Here is a 22,567-nt window from a genome sequence, read left to right on the forward strand (position 1 = left end):
CCCTGCTAAGATATTGAGGATCTAGCATTCTTCTCTCTGCCTCCTCTTCTGTCAGTCAGTACTTCATGTTCTTCAATTCCTTAAGTTTGAAGTTCCCCCAAGGGTGCTCTCCTCCAGGCTCTCCCTCTTCTTTTTAGCTTAGCTAGTCTCACTCAATTATGTCTTTACCCACTACATTTATTCAGAGAATTCCTACTAGATCTTTAACTCTAAGCCTGGCTTCCTAAACTTGAACCTCAAATCTCCATTTACAACACTGCATAGTGGGTAGGACACTGGATTTGAAGTCTAGAAGCTGAGTTTGAATTGTCTGCTGTTTACTACCTCTGTTACCTTGGACAAGTTGCTTAACTGTAAATGATGGTGTCTCTCTTAGCTCTAGATGGCAGGCAGTGAGTAAACAGCTATTAAGCACCTATTCTGTGCCAGGCTCTGTGCTAAGTGCTGGCTTACAAAAAGAGTCAAAAGATAGTCCCTGCCCTCAAGGAGCTCAGTCTAATGAGATGGGATGTATCTTCCCAGCCCCATTCTATTTGATTCTCTTCAGACACTCTTTGTTCTAAGCAAACTAAATCTGACTCGCTCCCATTGTTGTTCTGGTCTCTTCTATATCTTTGATATCTCAGACTTAGAATGGTTGTATTCTCTCCTTCTGTTGAAGTTTCCTTGAGGCCTGACTTAGGTAATTCTTCCTCCACTAAAGCCTTCCCCATTTTCCTTTCTCTTCATCTGTTTCTCCTTCCTAGTCCTCCATATCCTGGCTAAAAGTCCTATCTTCTTTGAATCAAAATTGATCACTTTTACTAGATCTGCTTTTTGCATTTACCTAAATGTTCCTTATATGAGTATTTGTGTATAGACCCTTGCTATCGTAGTATGGTGCATGCCGTCAGTTTATCTGCACCATCATAATATAATGCAAAATGAATGCTGCTTTTAGAGTCAGAGGACCTTAATGGAATCCTCGACCTGCCCCTTAGTGTCCATGGGACCTTGGACAAATCACATGCTATCTCTGAGTTTCTCTCATCTATAAAATGATGGAATTGGACTAGATAATCTCCAAGTTCCCTTCTAGCTCTAAATGTTTGATCCTGTGGGGCTATGATTCTAAGCTTTTGGAGTGTCAAGTCTGGGTCATCAATATCCTGGTATACTTATTGCCTGGTGCCATAGCACGCACTTAACGCTGAATGATTTCAACAGGCAAATATTTATACAGGACAGTATTCCAGGCAGAGGGCATACTATGAGGAAAAGTTTGGTGCCTGGAAAGCACTAAACAAACATATTTGGGAAATAATTAAGTAATCCATTTTGGCAGAAGCATAGGTCATGTTAGTGAAAATAATGAAAGATGACTTTGGAAATGTTGGATCCAGATTGTTTTCAATCTAAGAAGTTTGCATTTTATTCAGTAGACAGTGAAGAATTATTAAAGGTTTTTGGAAACAGGAGAACAGATTAGCAAGATTTATCTGGCAACAGGTATAAAATTTACAGGTATTTAAACACATAGCATTGTTAGCTCCAAAATCCTCACCTCATTGCATTCCCAGAATAATGGAAAGTAACCTTTTACCTGAGAATTTTATTAAGCGTACATAGCTTAAGTGTAAGCTTTAATGGAACAGACATTTTGGGCAGAGTCGCCTGAGTCTCATCACTCCTGGGTGTAAATTCTTTTTACATGTTCTAACACTTTCCTCATAGAGGTACAACTCTTGTAACACAGGGATCAGCTCTCCCCAAATGTCACTCATGGTGCTTCATTGTTTACTTTAATTTGTGCAGACATGTGCATTCACAGTTCTTACAGTTTCTGATGCCAGAGCAGTGGCTCAAGTATAGGTGCACTCTGGATTCATCTACAATTCTGACTTTGGCCGGTTTTTCCTTATTGGGAGTCAGTATTTGGTGCCAGCATCTGGGCCTTTACCTTCCAGCACGGGACCAAGTTACTTGTCCCTGCAGTTTCCAGAATAGGTTCCTCTCTCATTCCTATGTCAAGATGATTGAGTCTCTTGGGACCTCCTTCCCTTCCCCCATTTTTTTTTTTCAACAAAGACAACCTGAAGCTCAACACATTATTCTTAACATCTGTGACTCAAACGTTTCCTTAATTTTTCAGCCTCAGTGTATTATTAGGCAGGGCACTAACACCTACACAATAAGTTTATTTCCCCTACTTAAACCTTCGCACATAAGCACGGCAAAAAGACGACTTTAGTATGGTAAAAAGCTGTGATTTCACCCTTGTGCATTTCTGCCATTGACACTCATCAAAACCCTTCCATGCCTTAGGAGTTAATATTTACAGTTTAATGTGGCCAACAGATCAACACCTGAGAGCTGCATTCTCATATAACTTGTCATATCCACTTGCCCAGATTTTTCAGTAGTGGTTTGATTACCACTTGTTAGATATATAGATGGGATCTATTCCTGGGCTAGGCAACAAATGCCTTGGGCAGAGTTGTAAAAGCAAGGACATACCTAGGAAGGCTTGCTATCACAGGTTCTTTGATCTGGTTTTCTAAAAGAAAAGATAACTCTTGGGGGAGGTCAAGAAGATCTTCTCATTAAGAAGCAAAATTATATTAACAATAAGCAGAAATGCATTATCAATACAAGACTGTCCTCTGATACAGTTTCTAATGCTGCATTAAGGCCTTTCCAGACTTATGGAGACACATCTTTAATGACAAACATTGTCTGTGGCTAGGTATGTACTCAAAGCCTTTCCAGTTTAGTAATACCTACCAAATCCCATAAGTCACTGGCATAGCTTTTGAGTAGGCTACTCACCTTTTCTCCTGGTAAGCTATTAGAAGATTTCAGTTTAGAAATGAAGTGTTTTCTGCCATAAATAAATCAATACAGGCAACTAGGTGGCACAGTGGATAGAATACCAGCTCTGGAGTCAGGACGACCTGAGTTTAGATGTGGCCTCAGACACTTATTACTTGTGTGACTCTGGGCAAGTCACTTAACCCTGATTGCCTTCCTCTAAAAATAATTAATTAATGAATTAACACTAATTTTTGAAAGTATCTGTCATATAAAATCTATTCATTATACAGGATTACATTTTCATACAATTTATCATATCCACTTGCCCAAGTTTTTCAATAGTGGTTTGATTACCACTTATTAGAGGTATAGATGGGATCCATTTTTGAGACAAGCAACAATTGCCTTAGGTAGATTGTCCTCTGATACGCTTTCCTTTTTTTCCCCCTAGAGATTTTATTTTAAATCATTTTAAAAAATAAAATAGTATTTTTTTTCCCCAATTGCATATCAAGAACATTTTTACCATTTATTTTTACAAGATTTTGAGTTCCAAATTTTTCTCTCTCCCTCCCTCCTCTCCCCTCTTCTGAAAATGGTAGGTATTTTCATATAATTTATATGTATGCTGTCTGATACTCTCCCTAATGCTACACTGATGATAAAAAAATAACAAAAATATTTATGCTGGATATATGCTAGGTCATGGAAGTAGCTGAGTTACATTTACATATCACATAATAACTTTTGCTTTTTGTATAATGTTTTACAGTTCAAAGTGTTTTCTCAATAAGTTGATTCTTAAAATAATCTTGTGATATAGATAGGACAAGTAGTCCTTTCCTGAGAAAACTGAGACCAATTCAGTGATAGTCACAGTCATAATTATCAAGTGGTAGAGCCAAAACTAGAATCCTTGGTCTTCTGATTTCATCTAGTGTCTTGTTTTTTTTTTTCCTTATCCATACTATACCATCTTACATAGTACTCATTAAGACAATATTTTATTAGTATTGCCTAGTACCTGAAGAAATATTATAGCAAATAGGTTTATAAATGCCTACTGGTCTCTCTTTCACAGATGTATTGTTGCATCACAGAGCAACATCCATAAGTAAATCCATGAGAACTGTGGATTAACCATAGCCAGTTCTTCTCAGAATAAGTTTTCTCTAATTACCAATCTATTTGGTGATGAAGAACAAGTGATTTATTGGTTAAAAGATATTTTTTGTCACTGTTGGGTTTGTTTCACAGGATTTAATATACTACTAATGACCTATAAATTTTGGTAAAAATTTAATCTGTGAATCATCCTGTATCCACAAGGTGGCACTAGACTCCAAATTTAATTACAGGCAAGTTTGTCATTTACAGATTGTATTCCAAAAAGTCGTTTGTAATTTAGTCCTTTGGCACTTAGCATTCATTTTTCTAGCAGTGATAAGGTATTAACTATTGGTTCATTTCCCGTGCCTAGCCACAGAAGCTTATTTAAAACATAATATCAAAAACTCTCCCTTACTATAGCCTCTGTAGTATAATTAGTCCTTCCCCACTCTCTTTGACGTTTCGACCACATGCCTGGCACAGATATCACTGAGTTTGAGGGTACGTGGGTAATGAGAGTTAGTCCCTTGCAAATTGATTGCCAACTCTTGCACCATTGAGTCTGTTCTTTCAGAAGTCATCAGTGATCTCTTCTCTGCTAGAATCTTAGCTCCTCAACTGCATAGTATACTTCATTATTCTTACCTTTATACCAGTCAGCAAGTGATTATTAAGTGTTTATTGTGTGCCTAACACTATGCTCAGCCGTGGGAATAGAAAAACACAAAGAGCAGTCGTCTCAGCTCCCAAAAACATCTAGTCTAATAGAGCTGACCACTTACCGAGGTCAGTGTTGGACTTGAATCCCCATCCTGCCTCAGATACTTACTAGTGATGTGAGTGTGGGCATATTGCTTAATATTTCTCAGCCTCAGTTTCCTTTTCTGTAAAGTGAAATGAATAATAGCACCTACCTCACAGGGTTTTGCAAGGGTCAAGTGAAATAAATTGAGGAGCATTTTGTAAACCTCAGAACATTATATAAATGCTAGCCATTATTTGCTGTATGTTCATTCACTGTATGGCCTATATTAATCACCTTTGTTCAGACCCTCCTTGTCTTTCTCCTAGACTATTATAATTGCTTTCTAATAGGTTTCCCTGCTCCTAGATTCTCTGTGTCTCCAGTGAATTCTATATACAGCTTACAAAATAATCTTCCTAAGGCACAGGGTTAACTATATCACTCCCTGTTCAAAAGCAGTCTTCCTTTTCAGCTTTATTTAATATACTTCCCTTTATGCTCTGCATTCTAGCCAAATGGAACTACTAGCTAATTCTTAGATTCTACTTTCCATTTTCCTGCCTATATGCATTCATTCAATCAACCTTCCCTCCTTCTCCCCCACCCCTGTGCATTGTAGGCCTGGCCTCTATATCCTTATCTTCAAGGCTAAATTCAGGAGCCACCTCATAGCTCATTATCCCTCCTTATACTACCTCATATTTACTTTTTCAAGTACATGTATCCTGGCACCTATATAAAATGTCAGCTCCTTAAGAGCAGGAATTTTTTTGTTTTGTTTTTATCCTTGAAACTCCAGTACACTCCCTTGCCTTTAACAAGTAGGTGCTTCGTAAATATTTGTTGAATTGAATTCATTCTAACAGCTAGGGATAAAAATTGAACTGTGCTTTATGCAAATTTAACTTCTTACAGGTGTTACTTTTTAAAATATTTCTTTCATTAGTTTTATTTCACCCATTCTGATTCATATGGAAAGTATATGCCACATCTAGGGCCTCAGGCATTCAAAAAATAAACCTTTTAAGAATATGTTTAATGGAAACTTGGCACACAGTATTAAGGTATATGATTTTTTCAAATCGGATATCCAGTTTTTTAAAAAATAATTGAATTTTCCTTAGGCTACGATGTGCTTTTTTGATCATTTAAAAAGTGTTTTTTGATTTGCTTAAAAAAAAGAATAAAAATAAAAATCTAGTCTTTAATATACCACTAGCCACTGAAGTTGGAGTGAGGGAGAGCTGCGTTCAAATCCCACTTAGATATTTACTTTATGACCCTGAGCAAGACATATTCTCTCTGACTTATTTTTTTCATCTGCAAAATGGGAATAATATTAGCATCTGCCTCACAGGGCTGATGTGAGGAATAAATGAGATGACATATAAAAGTATTTTGGAAACCTTAAAGTGCCAAATAAATGTTAGCTCTTATCAAGTCATTTAACTTTCATTGCTTCAGTTTCCCCATTTAAAAAAAAAAAACCATAATAGTTCATCTCTAAGATTCCTTCCAGGCCTACATTTTTTTGACTTTATGATCTACTTTTTCTGTCCCTTCAATTGATCCCCCAATTAATTACAGTATTGCTTTAATTATCCACCAAATATCACACCCCTTCTCAATTCTTCTAATAATTTCTTGTCTCTCATAAAATCAAATGCAAAAATTAAGCATTTTATTGATTTTTTTTGGTTTTGTTTTATACCACAGTAATTTCCTGGTATTACCCATTCCCCATCATAACAGAGGAAAACAATTGAGCAAAACCAACCTGCACAATAGCCAAGAAGCAAATGTATTTTATCATTTCTCCTACCAGGAGTGGGGAACCTACAGCCTCAAGATCATATGTGGCCTTCTGTATCCTTGGAGTGTGGCCTTTTGACTGAGTTCCAGTTTTGCAGAACAAGTCTTTTTATTAAGGGGATGTGTTCTGTGAAGTTTGGATTCAGTCAGAGCTGCACTTCAGGACCTGGAAAGATAGGTTGGGGACAGTTTGTGAAAAGCTTTAAACGCTAAAAAGAAGAGTTTATGTTTTATCTTAGAGGCAATGGGAAATTACTGGAGTTGGCTGAATAGTGAAACAATTTAGAGATGATAAGATCATTGTTTAGGAAAAATTTCTTTGGCAGTAAGATATGGAGTGGAGTAGTAAGAGACTTATGACCAATTAGAAGGCCATTGCAATAATCTACGTAGGAGGTGATAAGGACTGAACTAAGGTGGCAGTTGCAGGAATAGAGAGAAGGGATCAGATGCAAAGAATATTATGAAAGTAGGAACTGTAAGATTTAGCAGTTGATTGGGTATGTGGGATGAAGAAAAGTGAGCAGTTGAGGACAATACCAGGGTCACAAGCATGAACAGCTAGAAGAGTGGTGATGTCTTCAACAGAAATAGGAAACTTTGGTAGAGGAGTATGTCTTTGGAGAAAGATACAAGTTTGGTTTAAGACATACTGAGTTTGAAATGTCTCTGGGATATTCAGTTTGAAATCCAATAGACAATTGATAACATGAGACTGGAACTGGGGAGAGACTTGAGTTGGATGTGTAGATATGAGAGTCACTGGCATAAATATGATTAAACTGAGAGAGTTTATGAGGTTGATAAGAGAGGGTAGAGGGAAAAGAGTAAGCAGTCTAGGACAGCTTTAGGGAACACCCACAGATGTAGATGGTGAGATGATATGAGAAGGAATGGTTAGACAGATAGAAGGAGAACCAAGAGAGAATGTCAACAAAACCCAAAGAAGAAAAGTTATCTAGGAGGAAAATGTGGTCAGCTGATGTATTGAGAAGGATGGGTACCAAAAAGAGAGGATGGGATTTGACAATTACACCATTGCTAATTTTGTTGAGATTAGTGATAAGAAAGGAAGCCATATTGTAAAGGGCTGAGAACTGGGTAAGAAGAGAAGTGAAGTCGATCAGGGCAGATAGTTTTCTAAGGGTTTTTCTAAGAGAAGAGAGAGTTAGAATGATTAAAAAAAAAACAAACCATTGGAAATATTTAACATAGAGAAGAGAAAGTTTAGGGAGATACATGATCACTATCTTCCAAATATTTGAAGGATTGTTGTGTGAAAATATATTTGTTTTTAACTATGCTTCATCCTAGAGATCAGAACAAAGATGGGAGGGTTAACAGAATGGGTTGTTTCACTACCCAGCAACTTCTCCAACACTGGACATGTTTATAGGCAAAACCTGAATGATTACTTGATGGAAATGTAGAAGGGATTCATGCTTCACATAGAGGGAGTGAGTTGGATGTCATCTGTCATCAGCTCTAAAATGGCACTCACTTCCTCCCAAGGTTCTAATGTTTTCTACTTCAACAACTAAAAGTAGATTTTTGATCAGAATCAGGTCCTAAATAACATTTATTCTTTCTCTTCTGCTTCCTTAATTGAAGGTTGAAATTGTCAACAAATCAGGTCAAGAAAGCAACTCTGTACTGTTTTCATAGAGAATTCCAACAGTTGAATAAACAGCTGAAATCCCCAGTTACTGCTATACTATAAACAGACTATTAAAATTGGAATCAGTTAACAAGCATTTATTAAACACCTGATGTGTGCTATATACCCTTTGCTAAGCATTGGGGATTGATTACAAAGACAGAAAATGAAAGTTCCTGCTCTCCAGAAGTTTATAACATCCCCCTGTATCTTTCTAAGTATTGAGGTGATTCAAGGAAGCTTCCTTGCTTTTATCATTGTATAAAAATCTTCTATAGGAGTTTGATATTCCCTATGACTTGCATTGTGCCATTTTGAGAGTCTTTGATAACTTTATGAGCTTTTTTATAAATAATGGCATTTTTTGTCCCAAGACAATTTTTTGTCTCATTCAGAATTTGAATGCTTTTTATTCTAGGTAAGTGTGGTGATCATATTGTCATAAAAAACACCAGGCATATTGCATTTTCTGGAAACAAATGGGAACAAAAAGTGTACTCTTCACACACTGGGTAAGTGATTACTAGCAATATTGATGTATTTTCAAAACTACTTTTTAAATACTTTGTTTTTAAGAAGGAACTGCTTTTATCTTTTCTATATGTATCTAATCACTTCTAAATTGACTACATTCAACTTTTGATTTCAGTCACAATATACAAAATGTTTGATAACAGGTGTAATTTTTGCTCTACCAAGGTAAGCCTTTAGAATGAATAGGAGCCAGGCAATTTTCCTTTATTTCCTAAATTATTCTGATTTCCTAGTCAGCATTCCAACCTCATGTTCATTCCCCTTTATTTAAATACAACTGCAAAAACCATTCTTCTTTGAGAATCTCACTATCTTTCACTACTCTTATTCTGAACACTGCACAGAATTCTACGGTGCCTTTTTATTTTTATTATCAAAAATTTATTTCTTACTAAAATAGTTCCTATTCTAACTCTGTCATATGGAATACATCTCCATTTTTCCCACATGGTGTCTATAGCTTATTGAAATAAACCTCACTGTCTACATCTTTGTTTATCTCTCACTTTCCTAGGGGTCTTGTGCAGGCCTGCATTCCATTTCCTTTTGCCAATTTTGCTACATTGAAGCAAATTTGTGAGGTATTACTGAACTAGATACCCATCTTTACACATTTCAGCTCTATAACTCACTTGCTTCTATTAGTCATTGAGGTTATCCAAGAAATTTAAAGGTCATTAAGAAGATAATAATTTTAAAAAAGCAAATAGGAAAACAAGATTGTGACCAAATTAAATCTCCACATTGATGCAAAGCGTCATTATAGTTATTCTGTCAGTAATAATAACAGTACACTTTTATGATCAATGATAATGCAAGGAAGTAGCGAAAGTTCAGAACAACCTACCATGTGCAAACACAGTGATATACATATATTGGTAATCATGTCTTCTCAAAGCTCCCTTATATAGGAAGGCATTGGGCTTTTCTAATAACTTTTCCAGTTTTGTTTTTAAAACTGTATTAGCATCTTACTTTATAGATTTCAAGGTTTACTTGATGCCTTCAAAATGCAGAAAAAAGTATAAACATTAAAAAAATAGTAGTTTATTTCTAAATTATTGATTGAAAAAAAACAAAATCTTTTGAAATAGTAACTAAAAGAAGAAAAAAGTATCTCTCAAAATGGTATTTCTCCTATCATTAATAACAAAAATAGCCAGTTATACTACCATACAGATTTTCATTCTGCTCCTTGAAATCTCTAAAAATATAGACCTGTGTCATGAACATTGCCAACAGTTTAACCCCAGAGAATTGATACTACTTGCCTGCACAGTGCTTTCTAGGCTCCACTTTCCGGACCTGCTGTTGTAAACTTTTAAGGTCACTTAGCAATCACTTTAAAAGAATTCAGTAAAGATCTGAAGGTAACAAAGGGAATAATTCTGCTATTCTCTTGTTCTGTGGTCATGATTTTAAAGAAGAAAATATTCTAAGTAAAAGTTAAAACATTTTGTCCATGGTGAGAAAGAGGAAAGGAAAGGAAAGGAAATTATGAGCCAGATAGCCAAGAACTGAAGTGTCATGGCACTTAATCAGCCAAAAAGATTAGCACATTAAACTTTACTTCTTAGACAGTTTATATACTCAATAAATATTTTAAAAATCACTTGACCAGCCTGTTCATCTCTACAGAGCAATCTTATATTTGCATGGCATTTTGTATTTTTCAAAGCACCTTCACTTACATTAGCTATTTTGATAATCACAGAAAATTCAGTTAAGTCAACCAAGTTTTATCATCAACCAATGTGAGTCTTTTGCACAACGGCTCTCTGGTGACTTTTTGCCTCTGACCCTATTTTCAACACTAAGGAAAACTCAGAGAAGTTAGATTCCAAAACCTAAAGTAATCCACTGCCAGTTTTGCTGTAGCCAACATTGATTGCCATTTTAAGTCTAAATGGTCTAATAACAAAACTTCAGCACTGTTCAATTATGAATATAATATAAGCTGAAATTACATTTAAGCTTAGCATTCCTATATGTTCTCCTTGTATATTACATTGTAGTTGAGGCAATGTGATAGAATTTTGCTCCTGAAATTTCTGAGGACTATAGTTGCCATGTATAAAATAATAGCAGTTATAAAAATATTCCAGATGCTTAGAGTTTAAGACATTTTCAGAAAAACTACTTTAGGAAGAATGATTTTTCTTATCAGGGTAAAATGATATATTCTATTGTGTAATATTGTGTAGAAATACCATCCTCTGCTCCTTGTTTAAAAATTTTTGTTTATTTAATAGCTACCCAGGTGGTTTCAGACAAGTTACAGCAGCTCAGCTTCACCAGCGGGATCCAGTGGCAGTGAGTAATTTTTTTTGCAACTATATTATTTGGAAAACACCAATTAAATATTTCCTCAAAATAAGTCTCTCACTTCTTTCTGTAATACATATTAGCCTATTTTTATCTCTTTCAAACAAGCTACAAAGAATGATTTTAAAAGGAGGTAGCATTATGAAATAATGGAAAGAAGACTGAATTTGTAATTGGAAATCTTGGGTTAAAGTATCAGTACAGCTTTGCCATTTGATTTGAGCAAGTTACTCTCTCTCCAAGCCTTAAGTTTCCCCACCTCTAAAATGAAGATGATGATTTTTGAAATAACAACCAGGTGAAAAACATGTTTCTTCTCATTTTGAAAAATGTGTTATATTCTTACATATTATTAGACTGTTGAATGCCAAAGTAAATGCCCTAATTTTGGAAGATTAATAGGGTTGAATTAGTTGCCCAAAAGCAAAAGTTTTTAAATGAAAAAGACATTTGGAAACATATCTGTTTGAGCACAAACCATAACTTTTAGATCAAAGTATATATCTCTTTGATGTTTTATAAAATATGCATTTCAGTTTTTTTAATATTTTAATTTTGTTCTTGTGTATCAGTTATACACTAGGAGGCAGTGTGGTCTAACTCTAATTTAAGTTTTAGAGTTGGAAGGGACTTTAGAAATAAAATAATTCAGCTTCTTCATTTTATACATGAAGAACCTAAGAATTAGAGAAATTAAATCACTTGCTCAAAGACTTGCTCAAAGTCACACAGATTCTAAGTCACATTGGTTGGCTTTGCTCCAGGTCCAGCACACTACCCACTAAATTGTGTTACTGAGAAACTCCATAATTTAGCTTTTTGAGTCAATCAATGATACGTTGCCACACTCTTAGCCTGTTTTTGTAAGAACAAAGAACTTAACCTGGTTTTTTTTTAAGAACAAAGAACTATAAAATATTTGAAACAGTCTTAGAAAATGTTTCAAAAATTGCCTCCAGTGGTTAGTAAATTAGGATTTTTCCTATGCTTTATGCTTTTTGAGAATTTCTGAAACACTATAAAATTGTAATTTACCCGTGGTCACACAGTTAGTATGTCTCAGAGGCAGAACTTGTACCAAGTTTTTCTTGACTCCTGGACCATCTTTCTAGCTACTACACTATGCTGCTTTTGGATTCAGAGTGTTATGGATGTTAAGGATGAAAAGTAGCATTGATGAGATAATTTCTAAATCAATAGCAGAGTAAAATTTATTGATTCCATTATTTCCAGAATGATAGAATTTTGGAGCTGGAATAAATCTTATAAACATCTGTTCTGTTGTTTTCACTTTACAAGTAACCACCAGAATGTAGTTGAACATTGTCTTCAGAGTAAGAAGACTCTAGAGTCATAGTTCTGTCACATATTAACCATATTTTTAAGAGCAAGTCACTTAACCTATTTAGACCTTAACTTTGTGCTCCCTGAAATAGTCTCAAGGTGCCAACTCCCCTGTGAAGCCTTCTCTGATCCCCTTAGTTATAAGTAATATCTATCTGCTTGAGAAAGAGACAGAATGTAAGTTCTGTGACTTCAGGGACTGTTGAGTGTCTGCCTTGATGTCACCAGAACCTAGTACAGTGTAGCTGCCAGGTATATGTAGTTTGTTTTTCATAATATTAAGAAGTAATTAAGATTCCTTTAGTAATGAGAACGTTTTCCATCTAAAAAAATACCATTTTTCTTTATACTGACTGATAACATTGGTGTATATTCAGAAGCTTAATGGAATTCATATATTTGTGTGTTCTCAATTAATTTTCTGCAATTTTTATCATTTTAACCACTAAGACATACCTCATAAAAAAACAAAGACATAGTTTGGATTTTTAAAAAGTAATAATATATAGTAATTTAAAGTTTAAAAAGAGCTTCCCTTGTAACAGTGTTGTGAGGTGGGTAATACAAATATTATCCATATTTTGCAGATGAAGAAACTGAGGCTCCAATAGAAGAAATGACTTAGGGGGAACATTTAGTATTGTCAAGAGTGCTTTAATTCCAGTGTCAGGCTTACAGTGTTTCACCACCAAAGCACATCAAAGAGTACCATTTATTCTAATTATCAGTAGACAGTTGTTCTTATGTAATAAAAAAGGGACTAGATAATTAGAAGAGTAAAATCTTATAATTTGACTACAAGAAGGAACTTTAGGGTTTCTGTATTTTTAAAAGCATTAGTCAAATATTCAGATTTTAGACTTTAAAATGAAAGTATTTAGGAACTTTTAACTTCCTTCCAGAAATCACAAAAATATAATCTAATTTTAAAAAAGAATGTTGTTTAACTATTCCCACAGTTTATTTGCCAATTTTTTGGAAAAAGGAAGAAAAAATTTAAAACAGGTCATTCTCTGTCAGAAAATATCCTTTAGGGAATTATAGTTTTTGTTTTGCTTACATGTTGATTCATAACAAGCAACTGGCTTCAAGGAAGTGAAGCCTGACTAGCCTGGGTCAGTCCCCAAGATGGAGGCTCGGTGAAGGAAATTGCCAATGATTGAAGGGTGCCAACATGAGCAGTTAGATCAGGCAGTAAGCATTTAAGTGCCTACTTTGTGCAAGGCACTCTTCATGGAGGGATATTCCAGGGTGAGAAAGCTGCTGAGGCATGCTAGAAAGTGATGCAAATGACTGAGAGATTCCACTGTGCTTACTGATTGTTTGGGTTTTTCAGTGGGGGGAAGTGGCAGGGGTGTTTTGGTGATTATTTTACTTTGCGTTGAATATGATGACTTTATTGATGTTGTGCAATATAAGACTTTATGCTTCTCCCCCTTAGAAAGACTGTGTTTGGGGCATGAGAACTCCAGTATAGGGATGTAGATTAAGGATGTGGACTCCCCGGTAGTGAGATTTCTCTTTTGACTGGTGATGAAGATCCATGACTTTCTGCTTTACTCCATGGAAGTCATGTAGACTATGTGGTTTACTATAGTTGGTTGCTATAGCCATTCTCATTTTCATCCAGTAAATGAACTTGCAAAATGGTTATTAATACTTGCACTACTGTCTGTTAAAGTCAAACAATACAACCTGGTCTTCTGCATAACCCAAGATGCCCTTGAAGGATCCCTCTGACAGCTTGCTTCACCACTTTTTTTGATGTCTTCGTATTAGGCAGGTTTCTCCAGGTGGCAAATTGCAGATACATTAGAAATAGAAACACAAAAGGCCTTGCTTATAAGGTTCCCATTCTGCTCAGATGTGACCTTACTCCACTGATGCCTTAGTAGAGAAGAAAAAAGATCATCACAATTAATTGATACATTGAAAATGTCCAAAAATCTGTGTAATGTGTAGCACTGTGGACCCCCCACTTCCATAAAGGGGTGGGTTGGGGTATCCTGATATCTCTTCAATCAAGTTCTACTTATATCATTTTTGTTACATTTGCTTTTGGTTTTTTGATGTGTAGTTGTTCTTTGCATTTATTTTGTTGTAGTTAACTGTGTATATTGTTTTCTGAGGGCAGCTAGATGGCACAGTGGATAGAGCTGGGCTTGGAATCAGGAAGACTCATCTTCTGAGTTCAAATACAACTTCAGATGTTTACTATCTGTATGACCCTGGGCAAGTCACTTAACCCTGTTTGCCTGTGTTTCCTCATCTGTAAAATGAACTGGAGAAGAAAATAACAAACCACTCTCATATCTTTGCCAAGAAAACCCCCCATACGGCGATCAGGCGTGACTGAAAAAGATTTAACAGCAGTTGTTTTCTTGGTTCTATTTACTTTACTGGATCAGTTTGAATAAATCTTTCCATATGTCCCTGTGTTTATTACACATATCATTTCTTATAGCACAGTACTATTCCATTACATTTATGTACCACAATTTGTTTAGCCATTCCCCTACTTTGTTTTCAGTTTTTTGCTGTCTCTAAAAATGTTGCTATAAATATTTGGGTGGATATAGGAACTTTATTCTTATTGGTGGTTTCCTTGCGTTGTAACTGTACCAGTAATGAAGTCTAATTCAAAGGCTGTAGGCATTATAGTCACTTCATTTGCCTATTTTGAGATTGCTTTCAGAAATGTTATACTGTTTTCACAGCTCTTTCAACAGTATATTAGTGTATCTGTCCTTCCAGAACCTTTCCAACACTGACTGTTCCCATTTTTTTGATCATTTTTGCCCCTTGGCAGGGTGTGAGGTGAAACCTTAGAGTTGTTTTGATTTGCATTTCTCTTATTAGTGACTTGGAACACTCTTTCATGTGGTTGAGACTACTTTACAGTTCTGATTTTGAGAACTCTATATATCCTTTGACTACTTATCTTTTGGGAATGAGAAATATACCAAACCCTTAGCAAAGATATTTAACACAAAGATTTTTTTCCTTCCATCTGACCACTTCAGTTCTTATCCTAGATACATTAATGTCTGCACAAAAGCTTTTTAGTTTCAAGTAATCAGAGGTATCTGTTCTGTCTTTTGTAATCACCTCTACCTCTTATACAGTTAAGAATGCACCTCCTACCCCCAGTTGTGAGTATGTATACTCTTTCTCTTCTGATTTCTTATTAGTATAATTGTTAATATTAAGGTCATGTATCCATTTAAAATGTATTGAGGGATATGGCGTAAATTGTTTGTCTTAGACTAATTTCTGCCTGACTACTTTCTAGTTTTCCCCGCAGTTTTTAATCAAATTAGTTTTTTCCTAGGTTTCCACTTTATTACACTGGGTTACTGAGTTGTTTTGTTTCTTAATCTCCTTGTCTAGTTCCATGAATCTCTATTTTTTTAACTAGTACCAAGTGATTTTGATGACTGCTGCTTTATAATATTATTTTGAGATCTGAAAGTGCCAATTCCCTCTTCATCCTTACTTCTTTTCATCATTTCCCTTAATATTCTAATCTTTAGGTTTTCCAAATAAATGTTTTTATCATATTTTCAAGTTCTATAAAGTATCCTCTTGGTAATTTGATTCATATATAAAAATGTAAATTAGTTTTGCTAGTATTATCATTTTTATTGGACAGCTAACTACATGGCACATTGGATAGAGTGCTGACCTAGAGTCAGGAAGACCATGGGTGAGTCCTTTAACACTATTTGCTCAGTTTCCTTATCTGTAAAATGAGCTGGAGGACATAACATACCATTCTAGTATCTGTCAAGAAAATCTCAAATGAGGTCTTAAAGAGAAACACCTGAAAAACAACTAAACAACGTCATTTTTATTATAGTGGCATGGCCTAAGCATGAGCACTGAAGAGTCTTCCAGTTATTTGGATTTTTCTTTAAGGAGCACTTTGTAAATGAATCTATACAAGTCTTTTGTCTGCTTTCGTAGGTCTTATGTTTTATTCATTTTTAGTTAGTCATTATAATGTCTAGAGAATTCAAGGAATACTTTAAGCATGTTAAGGGGATTCTGTGTGTTAAACTTATGGAAGAATATGGAAGAGTGTCAGAAATGGATTTAAAATGTATCAAGTAGTCAGAGTTATCTATTTTATCTTTTGTAATTGCTTCTACCTCTTGTTCGGTTAAGAAATTCATCCATGGACTCAATCGTCCATATTAAGTCATAGATTCTTTATATGTTATTGTCATAATTTAGTATTATTCCAAAATTAAAAATTTAAATGGAGTTGGATAATGTAAAAATAGGTACTTTTTAAAAGAGAATGGCTCTCAAAGGTCTCTAAGGGTCCTTGGGGAAAGATGGTCTATTTTAGAATTAAGATGTACAGGATTTTGTTGTGTATGCTCTTGGTTTAGATGTGAATTAATCATTTGTTTATATTTCTCAATAGTGGCTCCTGAAAGTTAACTTCATTTTTACTTTAATTTTGAATTTTTTACTTTTATTTCCAGTGAGAAGTGAGATTCAGTCAGCTTAGTCAGCTTTGCTTGGCCTTTTATTCCATTGTCCTTCCAAGGTTGCTAATGAACCAAAATATGTAGAGCTATTGCCCAAGAAGAACTATCATATCATATGAACTTTCTCCTTTTCATCTTATAGATATTAAAATGTCAGCACATTTTATGGAATTACAGAGCATGTAAAGAAGAACTCATATTATAGTCACGTGAACTTCCAAAGCTCCAGACCAGAGCTGTTGCTGTGATTTATAGTACACTTGATTTGGAATCAAGAGGACCTTTCTTCAAGTCCTGTCCTGGATACTTGGCAGCCACGTAACTCTGGGCAAACTGTTTAATCGCTCTCATTTTTAGTTGCCTCATCTGCAGAATGAGGATAATTACCGCACTCACTTCAGCAAGTTACTTTGAAGAGCAAATAAATAATGTATGTAAAGTGCTTTGCAGATGTTAAACCACTATGTAAGTGAGAAGTGTTAGTATCGGTACTATTAGCCTAATCGGTACCTTTGATATTATAGTATACAGTCCAAGAAAGAATTGCAAAAGCCTATGCTATTTTAAGTCTTTCTTTAGTGTTTTTCCCTCCTTTTTCCAGATTCTTCAAAATAAATAAAATAAAGTTAGCTTAACACAAACAGCAACACCACAAGTACCCCCATCCTCCTTTCTGATGTTTCTTCTTCACTTTAGGTAACTCTTTTCTACCTGTTCCCTTGTCTCTCATTCTCACACAAATGAGGTCTCACATCAAATGCTGTTCCTGTTTTGTCTCCAAGGCCCAAACCACATTCTGCTTATTTAACCATGTTGTGCTCTCTTTGTGTGTTTGTTTTTCAGATTGTAAAACTAGCTGTTTATGGAATGTTACCAAAGAACCTCCACAGAAGGACCATGATGCAAAGGCTGCATCTTTTTCCAGATGAAGTAAGTGTTAATAGTTGTTCTTAATGGTTATTTGTTTTCTGTATGTTAATCATATTTTATTGAAGTCTTTCTCAATCATGTAAATCCATACACATGCTTTTAATAATCTTATAAATCAGCTTACCAGTTGTTTAAAAATGGGTTCATATATAAGTTTGACATTAACATTGATGTGTCATTTGTGGTCCATTTTAGTGTACTATAATTTCCTTCTTTATATTTTTTGCATAGTGAATTTTTGTTTTTGCTTCGTCTGACAGCATTATTGCAACTCCTGCTTTTTTGGATTCATCTGATACATAGTAAATTTTGTTTTAGCCCCTCATTTTTGTCCTGTACAGGTCTTTGCTTTTTAGATAACTTTTTTCGGCTAACCTACAGATCGCTGAATTTTGTTATGTTTAATCTGTCATCTTCATTTTATTGGATTGTTTCATCCATTCACATTTAAACTTATGAGAATTAGGTTTATCTTTCTCTCTGTCTCTACTATTGGATTGTTTTGTTTTCTGATTTAGGCTTTTTTCGTTCCTCTCCTTCTGTAAAGTCAGGACTTTGTCTCTTTAATTATTTTTATTTACTCCGCTTTAAGGTAACTATTCCAACAGGTCCTCTTTCCCTCACTCTAGAACTCTTCTTGTTTCCCAAGTTTTGGAGTTTCTCCTATTAATCCCCCTTTTCTCCTCCTTTTCTTTGGTTAATCAGTTCTTTTCCTCTTTTTAAAAATCAGTTAAGTAAATCCCCCTTCTTTTCTTTCCCTTCAGTTTCGTGTTTGTTGGATTGTGGAAGTATTATTTGGTGGGACCCTCACCCATCCCTGAATCAAGGTTTCCTCCTTTTTTGCTCATTGTTTAAATCTCTCCCTTTGGCCACATCCCGTTGTCCTATAGCTCCTCCTTCTGACAGACTATAGGAGTAATTTTCCCTTGATTGTTTTTACCATTGACTTAACTAGGTTGCATCCCACGTTTCCCTGTACTTTCTTCCTCCCCTCTGTTCTTTAATGTGTTCTTCTAATCTGCATTTTAGTCATACAAAACAATCCCTAACTTTGGTTCACTTGTAAAGGTGGAGTGTTATGAAGTTTAGTCCTTGATGTTTCAGAGCCTGTTCCTCCTCAGTGAATTTAATATAGAAAGTGATCTTTTAATGATCTCGTCATTGTGTTGTTATTCTTTTTAACTTTACATAGATGCCTTTCCCTTTTAGGTTCCCTCCCCCCCCTTTTTCTGGAGTAGATGTTGTGGTAAAATTTGTGCCTTCTTTGTTTGCTGAATTTGTTTACCTCATTGACTTTTTTTTGTCTAGATTGTTTGCACAGCAAGTAATTCACTCAGGTAATTTTTTTGGTAGGAATGTGAGTGGATTCATTCAGTAGTATTGATTCAAAAGTTTTAAATAAAATTCTTAGCAGGATTCCACCAGTATATCCATAAAATTATTCACTATAACTAGATTGAATTTATGCAGTGTTTGCAAGGATGATTCACCATAAGAAAAAGAATTAGCAAAATTGATCAAATTAAAAGCATCTGAAGCAATGTGAATATGTTAGTAGTCAGAATTTTAAAAAACACAAAGTGCATTATATACTTATATTATTATATACTAATACTTCTAGACACCAAAAGCTAACATTTGTGATGGAGAAAGCTAATAAATACAGGAGTAAAGCAAGTATTCCCATTGTTATTTATCTTACTTTAGAAGTTTTAAGACATGAAAAAGAAGTTTAAAACATAAATACAAAGAGGCAGAACAATCTCTGTTTACTGATGATATAATAATATAAAGAAACTGAGACAATAGAAAACTTGAGTAAAGCAATAGGATACAAAATAAGTTCATAAAATCAGCAGCACCTCTTTATAAAAGTAACAAAATCCAGAAAGAAATAATAAATAGTAAAGTTACGTTGTGATAAAACTACAAAATTTCTAGGAATCAGTATACCTACATACCTTCGAGATTTATACAAATACAATAACAAAACACTCTTTTTAAAGAATGACAAATAATTAGATAGATGTTGCTGATCATATTTGCCAATATAATAATAAATGACTGTAATAACAAAATTAATTTATGAATTTAGTGCTGTTGCAATCAAGATACCAAGAGAATACCTTATGAAGCTGGACAAAATCAGTTTAGCAAAACTAAAGGTATAGAATCTCAAGGGAAATAATGAAAAGAAGTAAGAGTAAAGAGAGAACAGCACTTTAAGAACCTTGATTATACTTTAAAACAGTAATCCTCAAAAATTTTTGACACTAATTTAAAGTGAAAGGTAAATCAGTAGAGCAAGCTAGATAAGAAAGAATGAGAAACATTTGAATACAGCAAATCTAAGATTGCAAATTGCTAGGGTATAACCACCTCCAACACATCCACCCCATTTGAGGTGCACTGGGGGAAACTTTCTAGTTTGGTAAAAATTAACTTTAGAGATTAGTGTCTAACACCACACAGTAAGCTAAAAATGGGTACATGACCTCGATATTTAAAGTCATACCAAAAAAAAAATTTCTAAGAGAACCAGGTTAAGTTCTCTTTCACAAAATCAGAATTTTTCACAGCTCTGACTTGGCGTGTTCTTAACCAAACAAGGAGTAGAAGCAATCACAAAAAGTAAACTAGATGATTTGGATTACATGCATTTGAAAAGCTTTTACCCTAACAGTATTAGTGTGAGAAGCAGGATACAAAATCCTAGATACAAAGGAAAAGTTGGAAAAAATATCTGCATCAAATAACCTCTGCCAAAAGTCTAATACCTAGGTATGCAGGGAACTAACAAAGATATTTTAGATCAGGAGCCATTCTCTAGAAAGTAAGTGGACAAAGGATATGAACAGACAGTTCTCAAAATAATTGCCAACTTTGAAAAATTATGTGAAAGATTGCTCCAAATCACTAATGTTTTTAAAAAGTTCAAAACAATTCTTAAGTTTTACTTTGTACCCAAAAGATTGGCAAAGATGAAAATTAATTGTTTTTAGTCGTCTGATTCTCCATTTGGGGTTTTCTTGTTGAAAATACTGGAATGGATTCCTATTTCTTTCTCCAGCTCATTTTATGGATGAGAAAACTGAGGCAAACCGAGTGAAGTGACTTGCCTAGGGTCATACAGACAGTAAGTGTCTGAAGATGGATTTGAACTTAGATCTTCCTGATTCCAGGCCAGGTGCTCCATCCACTACATCACCTACGCCCTTGACACTTATGCATTGGTAAAGGAACAATCAGCTGCTGCAATTATTCTGGAAAGCAGTCTGGCATTATCAATTAATCAGCAAGTTTGTTAAGTGCCTACTATGTGTCAAGCACTGTAGATACAAATAATGAAATAATTCCAACTTGCAAGAAGCTTAGGTTCTAATTGGGAGACAAGTATGTTTACAATATATACTACATCAACATACAGATTCATAAATATAAGGTTATTTGAGAAAAAATGTGGAAATGTTACGTTTAGGAAATGGTGGAGATATAAAAGAGAGCAACAATTTTTTTTAAGGGTTTTTATAATTTTATTTTTAAATATAAATTTATTTGAGTTTTTTTTTCAATGAACAAAAATTCATTTTCTCTCCCTTTCACCTCCCATCCTCTCTTGGGGAAAGAAAAAAGAAAAACAAAAACAAAATTCTTGCAAGAATGGAGCAACAATTTTTTTAATTGAGGTATTATATAATAAACACAATTCTTTTGCTATTTTAAATACACAGGTTAAGATTAATTGACTCAAACTATCATTTGAACATTGAGTGACAGATGATAACCTAATAGATTGAGAACTGGAAGATTGTTTAGTTCAGTCTCCTCATCTTACAATGATGAAACAAGCCCAGTTACTAACTTAAGTCATTACCCAACAGTCTGACAGGGAATAAATGACAGAGACAGCATTTGAACTCAGTTCCTGTGAGTTCTGAGCTGCTGCTCTTTTCACCACTCTGCCATGTTGCCTTAAATGACTTCCGTGCTCACGTGTTGCTAGTGTAGTCACTTAGCATTTATTAACAGCCTGCTGTGTACAAGGCATGGTGCTTTGTAGTCATAATTTTTATCAGGCAATTCATCCTAGTAGCATTTTGTTGTTGTTCTATATCATAATAAAGGCTAGTGTTTTAATTGAGCCTATACATCCTTACTTGAGCGTAAGCCCTTAAAAGCATTAATTATGTCATCTGTAAAAAGAATTTGAAATGTTTTGATTTGCTTCTCATGATCTTAAAAGAGGATTAATGTGAGTCATGGATAAGGAAATTGGTTTTAATTTCCCTAATTAAGATCATGTATTGTATCTCATTTTGCACAGTTAATCACAGATTGCTATGATCTAAAGCTTGTTAGGTACCATAAGTTTGCCTCCATTTTATAAAGGAGAAAATTGATAATCAGAGAGGTGGCATAAAAATGCCGTATGATTCTCAAATATTAGAACATGGATTCAATTCCAGGTTTCCCAAGGCCAATGTTCTTTCTACTATAGAACCTTTTTAATTTTATCAAATTTAATTTTACCGTAAAATATTTGTTTCTATATTTGCTGTTTCTGTAGTACTTTTTATAATACACATAAATATTGATATTAGTAACTATTATAGTATATATATTTTACCTCTCATCAAGTACCTTAAAGCCTTTAGTATGAAGAATTAGATGAGATAAAATTGTGTACTTTGAGAGGTACATTAACTTTCCAATCCACTTGATGCTGTATATATTTACCTACTAGGACACAAAATATCACCTGAATAGAATAGAAAGTATCCTTGTGCTTGCTAAAATAAGTGAGTGATTGCTTTTTTA

At 34.6% G+C, this 22,567-nt stretch overlaps 1 protein-coding gene across 1 annotated transcript in view; it reads left to right on the forward strand.

The window, feature by feature from the left end:
* Positions 1–22,567, forward strand: part of MRPL13 (mitochondrial ribosomal protein L13) — a 45,183-nt gene that overhangs the window by 5,488 nt on the left and 17,128 nt on the right. Inside the window, exons 3-5 of the mRNA XM_072603194.1 lie at positions 8,536–8,629; positions 10,904–10,964; positions 17,663–17,749. Of these exons, the coding sequence (XP_072459295.1) occupies positions 8,536–8,629; positions 10,904–10,964; positions 17,663–17,749 (242 nt within the window). The remainder of the gene's footprint in view (positions 1–8,535; positions 8,630–10,903; positions 10,965–17,662; positions 17,750–22,567) is intronic.

The sequence above is a fragment of the Notamacropus eugenii genome, chromosome 4, assembly GCF_028372415.1.
Source record: "Notamacropus eugenii isolate mMacEug1 chromosome 4, mMacEug1.pri_v2, whole genome shotgun sequence".
Lineage (NCBI taxonomy): Eukaryota > Metazoa > Chordata > Mammalia > Diprotodontia > Macropodidae > Notamacropus > Notamacropus eugenii.